Source organism: Bremia lactucae, linkage group LG5 (genome assembly GCF_004359215.1).
Source record: "Bremia lactucae strain SF5 linkage group LG5, whole genome shotgun sequence".
Classification (NCBI taxonomy): Eukaryota; Oomycota; class Peronosporomycetes; order Peronosporales; family Peronosporaceae; genus Bremia; species Bremia lactucae.
In genome coordinates this window covers 4020389-4031964 of record NC_090614.1, presented here as the reverse complement: position 1 = coordinate 4031964, position 11576 = coordinate 4020389, and the positions used below count along the sequence as shown (strand labels likewise).

At 44.5% G+C, this 11576-nt stretch overlaps 4 protein-coding genes across 4 annotated transcripts; 3 read left to right on the top strand and 1 right to left on the bottom strand.

Moving 5' to 3' along the window:
• Positions 1–1309: 1309 nt before the first annotated feature.
• CCR75_001116 (uncharacterized protein) lies at positions 1310–2227 on the top strand (the record flags this gene model as incomplete). The annotated part of the gene is made up of 1 exon (XM_067959221.1): positions 1310–2227. The coding sequence occupies one exon, from the start codon at positions 1310–1312 to the stop codon at positions 2225–2227; it is 918 nt and encodes a 305-aa protein (XP_067820965.1).
• A 1633-nt stretch (positions 2228–3860) lies between these two features.
• On the top strand, positions 3861–4196 carry CCR75_001115 (uncharacterized protein; the record flags this gene model as incomplete). Its single annotated transcript, XM_067959220.1, has 1 exon — positions 3861–4196. One exon carries the CDS (start codon positions 3861–3863, stop codon positions 4194–4196), a length of 336 nt encoding a protein of 111 aa, XP_067820967.1.
• Positions 4197–4951: 755 nt separating this feature from the next.
• CCR75_001114 (uncharacterized protein) lies at positions 4952–5638 on the top strand (the record flags this gene model as incomplete). The annotated part of the gene is made up of 1 exon (XM_067959219.1): positions 4952–5638. The coding sequence occupies one exon, from the start codon at positions 4952–4954 to the stop codon at positions 5636–5638; it is 687 nt and encodes a 228-aa protein (XP_067820966.1).
• A 112-nt stretch (positions 5639–5750) lies between these two features.
• Positions 5751–6119, bottom strand: CCR75_001113 (uncharacterized protein; the record flags this gene model as incomplete). Its single annotated transcript, XM_067959218.1, has 1 exon — positions 5751–6119. One exon carries the CDS (start codon positions 6117–6119, stop codon positions 5751–5753), a length of 369 nt encoding a protein of 122 aa, XP_067820962.1.
• Positions 6120–11576: the final 5457 nt, after the last annotated feature.

Below are 11576 nucleotides of genomic sequence, written 5' to 3'. Positions count from 1 at the left end.
GAAGACTTCTCTTTAAGACAACTACCTTAAAGAGGATTAAATGAAAACTGTATTAATATAATTAAGTTTCTCTTCTTTCTATCTGTTAATGCTAAACTTAATTATAAACTAATACTAAACATGCAATTGAAATCTATCTGTCTCTCTCTCTTTGTTTACGTTTACAGCTGATTAGTCTGCGGGATAAATAGATATAACGTGCTTATACCTATTTATGGATAAGATTTCCGAGCATTACTATATAAAGTAATATTCTCTAAATATTCTCTACCTTTTAGATAATATTTTAAATTTCAAGCTTAAGTGTTAATTTCATGTAACGATACAGCCCGTTACACTTTTCATAACCATTTTTCCTATTCCTAATTTTTATAGTATCATTGCCTTCTTGTTGTGCTTGGACATCAAGTGCTGCCTTTGCTTGTTATAAGGAAACGTACGAATGCTAAGTGGGTGGTGCAAGGCTGGATTTTATAGATGGCAATCTTGATAAAGTTAAAATAGCTTAATATCAATGTCGTTACGTTGGTGATGATAAACTTTGAGAGCAAAAACCCTTCATATCTCGTTTGGGCCAATGAGAAGCCACGTTTTACACATAAAATATTGAAAAAGGTGGGTGACAAAGAAAAGGTGGGCTGAATAATTTAATTTGCTTTCTCGTGCTTATGGTGTGACTCATGAATCCCTAAAAACAATTTAACACAGGAACCTGATAAATGATGTAACCTTATCATATACGACCATTCTATCAAAGGAAACAAAGACAGGTTTAGAGCCAAGGAGATGGAGGCCAGGGAGAGGGGCAACGTCACGTTTCGATCAACGGCTCCTGTCTCGTATCGCATTGTCTGCTACCAGCAGCTTCCAAAGAATTATAACTTATGAAAACGTGAGGTTGCAAACACTGGTTGTCATCGTTTGCAAACTCTGGGCTTTGTAATTTAATGGCTGCGAGAGCACGACTAGGTCATCTCGCGGATGTCGAATAGGGCTGGCATGAGAAGATGGAAAACAATCTCCTCCCAAAATCGGACCTTGTAACCACAGCAAATAAAACTGTGATTTAAGACTAAGTAAAACTAACGCATACTTTTTTGGTCTAAAAAATTGATATAAAAAAAAGCCGCGGCTTGACGAGAGATCGATAAAAAGCATCTTCGTCGACATCAGAACGCGAAGCAACCAAAAATTCTTATTGGCTTTGATCTAGTAAACAATTAGTCACTTCTCTATCGTCGCCAAGTAACCACAATAGGTCATCACCTCTCCTGTGTTTGCTCGTACCGACACCCACATTGACTCCACGATGGAGCAGGGAGGTATAGAATCACTTCCTCGACTTGTGATTCTAGGCCCACCAGCCGGGGGAAAGGGCACCCAGTGCGAGCTTCTCGTCGAATTACTGGGAGTCGTCCACCTATCAACGGGAAATATCTTGCGCCAAGCTATACAAGACAAGACGATGCTAGGGCTCAAGGCTCAGCGTTTTATGGACAACGGCGAGTTGGTACCTGATGACCTCATCGTCGATGTTGTTCTTAGCCGAATCGCTGAATTCGACTGTAAAACTCGTGGCTGGCTCCTCGACGGCTTCCCACGAACAAGTGGACAGGCGAAATCATTACTAACCGCTCAAGGTGGTACGGCAGCGCCCGACTGTGTTCTGGAACTGGACGTGGCGGACAAAGAAGTCATTCGACGTATTCAGGGTCGAAGAGTTGATCCAGAGACGGGGAAAACGTACCACGTCGACTTCAATCCTCCTCCACTCGATGTGGCTTGCCGTGTCAGGCAGCGAAGCGATGATACAGAAGAAAAGATTCGAACGCGCTTGAACCAGTTCCACTCGCACGCGGGTCATGTCCGTTCTGCATTTCAAAGTTTCCGTGGACAATTCGGAGCTCCTATTCAAGTCATGCGTGCAAGTGGGAACGAGGCCCCTCCCGCCATTGCCCGAGCTTTTGCCGACTTTGCGTTAGAACACACCGCGCACCGCAGTCTCAGTGGCATACAACAGGACGTTTACAAGCGTCTACGTCGTCGGCTTGAGGCCGGAAATTGGCCGGTCTCTCATGTCCCAAGTTCGAAGCAAAAGCCGTCCTACCCCGTCCGAACTCACGTGCGAGCGTTTCAAATGCCGGGTATCATTACTGAGAGGGACCAGCGGCTGAAATCGATCTGCGGAATGGTGCGGGAACTGTTCCGTCGGCTGCGTGTTGTGTGACGTTATATCTAGTTCATTTAATCAAAAACAATGGTATTTTATCAATTTGCGAACATTAGCGGTCTGCAGACGCGGCACGGAGCTTCTTTGCTGCTTCCTGTAGTATCAAAAGAATAAATTCAGGCCACCGTTCCGCGAGACATCGTTGCCGAGTGAGACAGCTTCCAGCTGCTACAGCCTGTCGGATTTGCTCACATATATCGTAATGTACAGGAGCTGAACTGCAACTATATGCAAGGTTTTATTGCATCCTACCTCCGACCTTGTCCTGAAACGGCTGCGTAAGCTATCTTTCAAATTATATTACCTACCCGACCTCAAATTTGTCCTCATATAATCTTATTGAATGAATTCCGCTTCAAAAGAATATTGCAAACGCATTACGCTGCACTCGGAATGTCGTGATACAAACAGGCAAGGCCCGTTTATGGCATTTGAAAGCAAACGAGGCGAACCAAAGGTTCGTGTTTCTCGCTCGGAACACAACAAAGAGAGATTGGATACTGATCGTCTTAAGTGCGGATCAAAAAGATTCTTATTCTTAAACATCTACGGTTTCTGCCTAAGGCTAATTGGTATAAGCCGAATTCTATATCAGTTGCAAGTTACCAACGAATAATAATGTTTTAAGTTTTTGCTAAAGTTCGTCTCTTTTGTGGAACTGATTTCTTAGCATAGTCATTGCGATTTGTGTAGTGCGCTAAGAACGATTGAAATGGAATCTGCTGGGTTACATACATCGGCATGCTCAATCGTCAATTTTAGGCATTGGTGACCGAAAGTGTACAGCCTCTGCTTTCAGCTAATATACATCATTTGTATTCTTAGTACTTTTCTACGTGTCCGGTCATGGAAAATATTTATCGTGTGCAGTTACAGTAGTCTGACCATCGCCTCGTGTGCGGATACAGAAAATGTGCTATTTGAGACAAGTGCTCGGTCAGAATATAGCTAGCGCTCCTGCGTGTCAATCACTCGTGTGTCCAAATGCTCTTAACACTTCGCGCGAAGCTTTGCTAGTATCGATTATTGATAATTAAAATCCTTCGAGCTGTTATTGCACCTTCTATTGTAAATTGAAAGGGTAAAAAGGCTGTTTTTACGATACTTGCTAATCAAAAAATTATCGTCCGTAAATTAAATAATTAAAAGTTTTCAGTTACCGTAGCTAGCCAATTAAAGATGCGGCAAATATAAACGTTCCCGTGCGCCGACCACGAAGCAGAGAATCCGGATTGGCTTCTGCCAGCTATTAAAAAAGCTGCGATCTACACACTGACGATCAGCACGAGAGCTACTTACGAAACACGTGTGGCGTTGAGAAAAACACAGCACGATGTAGGATGCTTTTAGATCTACGATACAAGTGGCAGCCATTGTGTTTTACGTTTCAGTGCACTCTGGATATCCGATCTAAAGTGGCAGCCATTGCGTATTACGTCGAGACTTTCCAATGACTTCCGCGACAAATCTACCTATAAAGTATCACAAATTCTCGATCGGGATGAGTCGCCAGAAGTTTCCGCAGTCAGCCTGTCTGCTCCAAGGCAGCTGCATACCTAATTGAATTCTAGACCCGACGAAGTCCGTCGGACTCCTCAGTTCGCATTCTGCCACTTGCAAAGCACCCAAAATGTCATCGCTCAACTCGCGCCGTCGCTCACTTTCCGAGAGCTACAAACTCAATCACGGGGCCACTGTCCACCACGAGACTTCTGTTGGCAGTTACCTGCCTCATGGCGTACGCCATGACAATAGCAATCTTGCAGCGCTAGAGAAGTGCTACAAATCCGAAGGCTTTATTTGCACGGCACAAGGCGTCGTGTTTAAGTGCCAAAAATACCAGTCCCGGGTCAACAGCCTCGTGGCTCTGGCTACAACCTCGTCAAGCTCACAGAGCAATGTATTGCTCGCCAAGAAGGCGTTGCGGTATCGCAAAGTGGTAGAACGCCACTGCTTAATGGTATGAGAAGAGACGGGGGAGGCCACGCTGCGGCTGTGTATAAAGAAGCCCCGAGAACAACGCAACGCGGCAATTTAATGTTGTCTACCTCGTAGTAATATAATACATGTAGTCTAAACACAAAGTTAGCTCTTCTGCTTTGTTGCCGGGATTTATTGCGGTTGTCGAGCTGACTTTTACTCAAGAATCTTCTCTTGTCGTTTGTATCACGATCTTACAGTCCTACTTTTCAACTTGTATCATGTCACGTCTCTGTCCGAGTTTTGTATCCTGTCTGTGACTATTCAATGCTCGACCATAAAACACTGGGCTAATTATCCACGTATTTATTGAGTAAATCAGACCAGAGAGTCTTCCTCGCTCGGGGAATGGGGGTACAAGTGACAATGCTACAACAATGTGCTATACTTCGTGGGAGGGCATCTGTATCGAAGTGCTGCACAGTTAGCGTTCCCGTCGCTTCGAAACACTTCCATGTCCACGGAAAGTCTTCATGTCGCGCACTGCAAATTTAAAAAGTCTTTAGCAAGAAAGCGCTCAGATGCTTCGGAATCTTGTAGATTTTCTTATGCTTCGTTTGCTGCCACCTTATTCGTTCGATATGACGCGTATGCTAAGAAAATATTCTTAAGACGGGACAGAGGATAGATACCCTGTTTTAAGTGATATATTTTCATTTACACCAGTTCGCGAGGTATCAAGCAGTGGTCAGTATCGGATGTGCGGCACCCGAACACGTGTAAACCACACGATTCCTACATATGGAGGCTTATGTGCGGGACAAAGTGTCGATCCTTCACCTCGATGCCTCCGTCTATGTAGAGTACGCGCTTGGTCTTCTGCGAGATGAAGATCTGGACGTATCGGAGCGCGTCAGCAGCGTAGTCGCTGTATTTTCAGGCGCTGCGGATGGGCTCGTGACCGAAAGTGTGCTAGCTGACGTGCTGGATGAGGCGAAGATGACCCAGGACGCCCTGAAGCTGCTTCAGGACGAGCAACAGCAATTCCAAGTGGAGGCTGAACTGAAGATAATTGAAAAGCAGATGAAGGATGTGCAGATACGAGACAAGCAGCTTCAGGAAGCTAAGGAGGCAGCCATTTACGAAAAGCAAAAGGTGGCTGATCGCCTCAAGAAGATGACGCGTGAGGAACTCATGTCCCGCGAGCATCTCATTAATGAATACGGCTTCACAGTCATGTCCGAGTTTGACGAATTGGGCAATATCGTGAAGATAAAGGGCAGTGAAGTGGCCACTGAGGACGTCGGTCCTGTCAATACTAATAGACAGAGGGTGCAGCAGGCACAGAATTCCATGAGGGAGAAGATGAAGACCGAGCACGACAAGAAAGTCAAGTACGAGAAAGAGCTGTTGGCCAAAGACAAGGCACGGAAGGATAAGACCAAGAAGAGGACGATGAAGAAAGAAAAACAACGTGGCTGTGGTTAAAACAATACAAATTGTTTATTTCTCTGGTTAAATCAACACTTTTAAAATTCTACGCTCAAAATGACACGATATTACAACGGTAATAAGAGGCTGTTTCCAGCCAATCAACGGGCTACTTCCAGCCCTTTTTACAATAGGACTTATTGCGGTACTTAAGCGCCTTCTGAGCTATCCGAGCATTGATTGTAGAAGTATAGGGATCTGCTGCGAGCGCTATGAGACTGTAGAGCTTCATCTGGTGCTTGTAATGTTTGTCTTCAAACTGGACCCCCTGGGAAGTTTGGAAGCTGGACCTAAGGCGTTGTGCCATCATCTCGGTCACCAGCTTCGTGCACTCTTGGCCGTCCTCACTTTTTGATCTACTAGGAACGGGTACCTTATCAATCATTGTAGCCAGGAGGTGGAGCTTGTAGCCTTCGACCAGTGAATGTCGACGATTCATGGGTCCGCAGATCGAGGATGATGATATGCGTTGGTTCATTGTGAATGTGGAGTGGCGACGACGAGGCAAATGAAAGTATGACTCATGCATGACCTATATCGTTCACACCTTGCCGCGTAATAAAAAATGGTTGAAAGTGCCCGCAATCATGAAACGACTTGGCATTTTCCTATTTTAGGATGTTGTCTGATTCATTTTATTGTTTTACGGGCTCACCCGATGAACACTAATGCTTATGACCTGGTCTTCTCTAGAGAAAACACATGATATTATTCAGCGTGTCAAATCGACGTGTATGCGTTCGTGAGCTCAAGAAAGTTCAGTTCAGGTCTTAGTAGATACGCAACTCGAACATTCCCAAGTCTCTATTTTTGTGTGTTATCAATGTTTACAGCAAAACGCCATAAGAAGCCGGATGTGCAGCACTGGTCATCATGAGCAACAATTATCTGTTTTGCAATAAAAGACGCTTTTTATATATTTATAGGCTGGACATGTCGCGAATCATCGATTAAATTCGCTCATTCGGTGGTTGGCTCTAAATTTAGCTGATAAAATACACATGTGTAGTTGTGCCAAACCTTTGTCCTGCGGTGAATTGCTTCTCATACGATAAGACTTTGTGACGCGGTAAGAAATAATAAAATTATTATTTCTTAGAAAAGGAAAATAAATAAAGAAGTGTGAAATTCGTATATTCTAAGAATTTTCACTTTACATTTCCAATATTACCACATTTTATTATATTGAAGCAGCAAAAAAAACAGTTCTGTTGATTGGTTGATTAATGTAAAGAGAAAAAAGAGATACTGTGTTCTTATATTAAGTCTTCCTGTCGTAACGATCTTCTATCCACTGCCTTATTGTAATCTAAATATGGCAATGTTGAAACTATCAGGTCAAACTTAATTAACAATATAAATTTTATACTTTTTTATTTTCTCTTATAAAGGAATAATATTTACTCTTTACTAAGTCCTACTTTCACATCCTCTTCTAACCTCGCCGAATCCGACGTCGCTGCCGGTTAGTAATCACCGGCGCTCGACAATGTTGCACTCGAACCATACTGTTGGCGCTGAAGGATAATTTCCTCCGATAGAGTAAGACCGTCTGGATAAACAGTCGAGTTCGCGAGGACTTAGTCATCGACCTCACACCAATAAGCTGCTTCTTGAAGCAGAGAAGCAAAGTTTATCGCAAAGTGATTACGGCGTCTGCTCTCTTCAATGTTCGCTGGCAATATAAGCCAATGCAAGTTGTGGGCAAGGGATCATTTCGCATTATGGAGAAGGCTTGCAGTCGAATGGTGCTATTGAAAGATGTCAATTCATTATTTTCGCTGGCTGGACTTGGAGAGCAGACAACTCCCCAAAGCCAATGACCTGTTGCATCGCCGGGGTCATCTGGCCAGCCGTGTCTAGAAATGGTGCCATGGGAGCTTCCACGTACGAGTGTTCCGTGCACCTTGATGGATTGCTGAATCGCCAAACCAAGCCGCTCCATAGCTATCAGAGAAAGGAGAGAGGCTAGAGAAGCCCTGGTGTATACCGAAAACAACTAGGACCGGGGCCGAAGTCACGCCGTGGACGTGAAACGCCACCTTCGTCCCCATATGAAACTGTTAACTTAATTTAACATAATGCTTGTCAAATCCCAAACATCGCAAAAATGCATGCAGAAATTTTATTTTTCAGTGTCGTACGCTTTGCGGAAGTCTGGTAAAATAATCAAACGACTGTTTGAACCGGTAATTCACCTTTGTGTTAAAGTGTGGCCAGTTGACATAACATCATCTTGACAAGTTTTAAATTTTGTCGCTCTTGCACAAAACCTTGCTGCGAGATTCCAACAATTATTGGCAAAACTCGTTGTGACCACAACGCTACTATCGCAAGGGGATAATCTGCGCCAAGATAAATGAAGAAGGCGGTTCCACCACTTTTAATATTTTATTCACTAGAGCAGGCTTTGTAACGGGCTAAAGTTGCCGTAATGTTACACAGTCCCCGTTAAGTACACTTGGTGTACTTAAGGGGATAGTCAATTACTAAATTATAGTAATTAGACCCAACACTCGGGTGTGGTGCACATTTGTGACCAACCCTTGTGTATGTGATGCACATGGGTGCATTCACATTAGGAGGGATGACGCCCAGCGTCATCCGTTACGCGAGGAAGCTAGAAAGACACGCTCGCAATACATATTGAGTGTTATCTATAGAGATTACATTTTGATTGTAAATAAAGGTATTTATATCTAACACGATTAAATATAAATCGGTTTGAAACTACTTCCTACTTGGTAAGTGCGCACGAGGAGCCGAATTACCGCTCTCGTGACGACACTTAACCAGAGTACTTCGTGTGTTGGGTGAGGTCACTAATGCGCCCACCACAACTATTTGACTGCACGCAAGAGAAGCTGGTTAAACCGCTTCCTCGCTGCGCTAGGGTGTGTGTCTAAGTAGAGCGTGGCCGCATTACGAAGTGCCCACCTGTAGTCCTAATTCACCTGCTACCACATTACAGGTGACTGCGACAAGTCACATTTACTCCTATTGTAGCTGGGCTGAGTCGGCGACATTTTCCGACTGGGTGGCAACTGGTAAGGCTTCCGGATCAACTCGGGCCACGTCTGTTAAACCAACGGGTTCTGACAACCAAATAGGTGGTGAGGAAGTTGTTTAATACCTCGTCTTCCCTTTTGTGCGGATTCATCTTGTGATGACTCCATGGACGATGATGACTCTGGTGATGTCAGTATGCATCACCAGGGACGAAGTGATTTTAAGGATCTCTCCGAGAGTAATGCTAGCGTTAATGTTAACATAAGTCAACGGGAGAGGGACCGCAATGTTTGGCGGTTTGCTCCCAAAAGAATACTAGGTTGCCCTTTGAGGGCAACCTTACTCGTTGGTCTAGTATGACCAACGATCGGTATCGTGTTCCGCTATTCAGCTCATCCAGGATCCACAAGCCTGGAAAGGACGAAACGGAATTTTTTTTTCATTGATGCCTTTTATGGCATCGATTGTTCATAGGTAAAAGGGCAAATGATGTTACTCCTTCTTCCAAGCTTGGGAAGCATTCGTACAGAATGTGCAAAGCATAGGCCGCGAGGCCTGGCTTGACAAATTGGATGCTTTCCGTGACCAATTCAAAATACGGACCGTAGTCGGTGCACGCTACAAGCTGTACCGTTTGTCTAAAAAGGCTGGGATATTTTGCCTCTCGTGGGAAGGGAACTCATGCCCATGCTGTTTTAAGGTTGCAGGTTATGCCTTTTAAGGATATATATCCCGTAAAGACCCTTATTGAATGACGCAAGTCTCTTGAGAGGTGCGCGTAGCGATTGAAAATCTTTCATCCTTTTACGAGCGCGGAGAGTGCTCGTTCTCTGATGAACTCTCTGTCGAGGAGGATGGGACTCGTCGTACCGTCGAACGAGACCAGGAATGTCCAACGTCAGTTGGGAATGAGGCTCCTAACTATCATGCGAGGGTGGGTACCCTCGCAAACGAAAGAGATAACAATTTTGAACCCCTTTCACTTTACGGTGGTTTGTTAAGCGTTCAGCAAAGAAATGCTTTTCACCACTCGAATCCGTCAATGAATGTGGAGGAGAACGCCTCGTTCGCCGAATATGAGTCAAATCCGTGACTTGGATCACGTCCTCCATTATTAACGGGACGACATTGAATCCGAGTGATCCCGCAGTCACGAGTTTGAGGTGATGGTCGGCAATATTTCTCGTGACCAGCTAAAAACTGTGCGCAAGTTGCAATTTAAAACTGGTGAAAGAACGGACACACTAGTCCCTTCAGTACGAGCTGGCAACACCTCGTCAAAAGATTTCATTCTTGGATAATCAGCGGAACGTCTGGCTCGTGAGAATATTACTCTGTCCTGAGACTATTATGCTTTGGCTCGGGACTATCAGGCTTTGGCAGACGCCTCAGACCGTTTCGTTGTGGTTCGGAACCGCCCGCTATAAAGCGTATGATGCGTACGCATTCTGCGAAGCAGCTCGATCGTGTACGCATTGCCTTGGCAGTGCAGTACACGAAACGGGCCGATATACCTGAGCAGGAAAATATTTCTGCCCGCATTCGTCACTACATGTTTTGGAAGGTTTGTTGTAGAATGTAGAACAAGATCATAAACATTGAATGAAAGTATGTATGCTCTTCTTTTTTTGTAGAGTTCCGCTTCTGTTGGTCCACCGCATCAGCGATGAAAACCTGGACGGAACGAACCACTGCTTTCCTAGCCAGCAGGAAATTCTCCTCCTGCTGACTCGGTTTTGTTTTTGTCTTCAGTGCGACTGGTGCGTACTGCGGAGATGTCACGCTCGTCATTAGTGAGAGCATTATTGTTCTCGATAATTTTATTGTTTTCGATGTTGGTGTATCAGCATCATTGTTAGTAAAGTCAGCTATAGCCGTATCGCTATTATGAGTTTGTCCTATCCAATTCTATTAAATTAACATTGATATCCTTCGCAGCGACTGTTGAGTCAATGCGTGAAAAAAGAAGCTAAATTGTTCTTTGCTCGAGCGTGTCCCTACCTTTCCTTGGATAAGAGTCACTCTCAAGCAATGCGTGTGTAAACGTGGATGGTACAAGCTATTCACGAATAACGGGGTGTGCTTTGTTGATACATGCACCGAATTGATGAAGGCAGAAAATTATGTCATTGGCAAGAATACGATCCATTTCCAGACTAGTGGACGTATCCGCGAAGTATCTCCTCGAGGATAATTTCTGCACGGTTTCAATAATTTTGTGATCGTCTTCAAGACAAAGTCCATCGATGCGAACTACCAACACCCACCGGAACAAAAAGCGGTTGTAGCGTAGCACGGAATGAAGCACTGTGCTTCATCCGGTGACAAATTTCGCAAGCACGTATGCTGCCATCTTGCACTTCTAGGCGAGAGGTGCGGTGAGCTCATTGCGTTTGCAGTAATGTGAGATCCGTATAAACTGGCGTGGGCAGTAGAAGTCGTTTAGTGTGAGGAACTTCTCACGTCCATGATTCCCGCTTATTGGTGCATCGTGGCACTGAATTATTATCGGCGGGTATGACGACACTAGGTGTGTCGCCAGAAATGACTGTGTCATTCAGTAAACCAGTGCTTATTTTATCGATCCGTTGTCGATCGATGCATTTTCGACGATTCTTTAAAGAACTTTTGTGACGTACTTTAAAGGTAACCCATCAACTCTTTTAGAGCTTATCTTCTAGATAGGCTCTTCTAACGTCGTCACGTAATGTTGACGACGGAACAATTATTGTTGCAAAGTGAGCTCATGCTCACAGTTGTTTTGTGCAGCCGGCTCAACATCGGGCCGGCGCGTAAGGGCATCAGCGACGACATATGGTCGTGGAGCTTCTCATTCCGCCCAAAGGTCAAATAAATGTATCGTTCGCATTTTTCTTCGACAAAGTCTTCACTTTTAAAAGGCGACTAAGCCAGGTTACTGAAACGG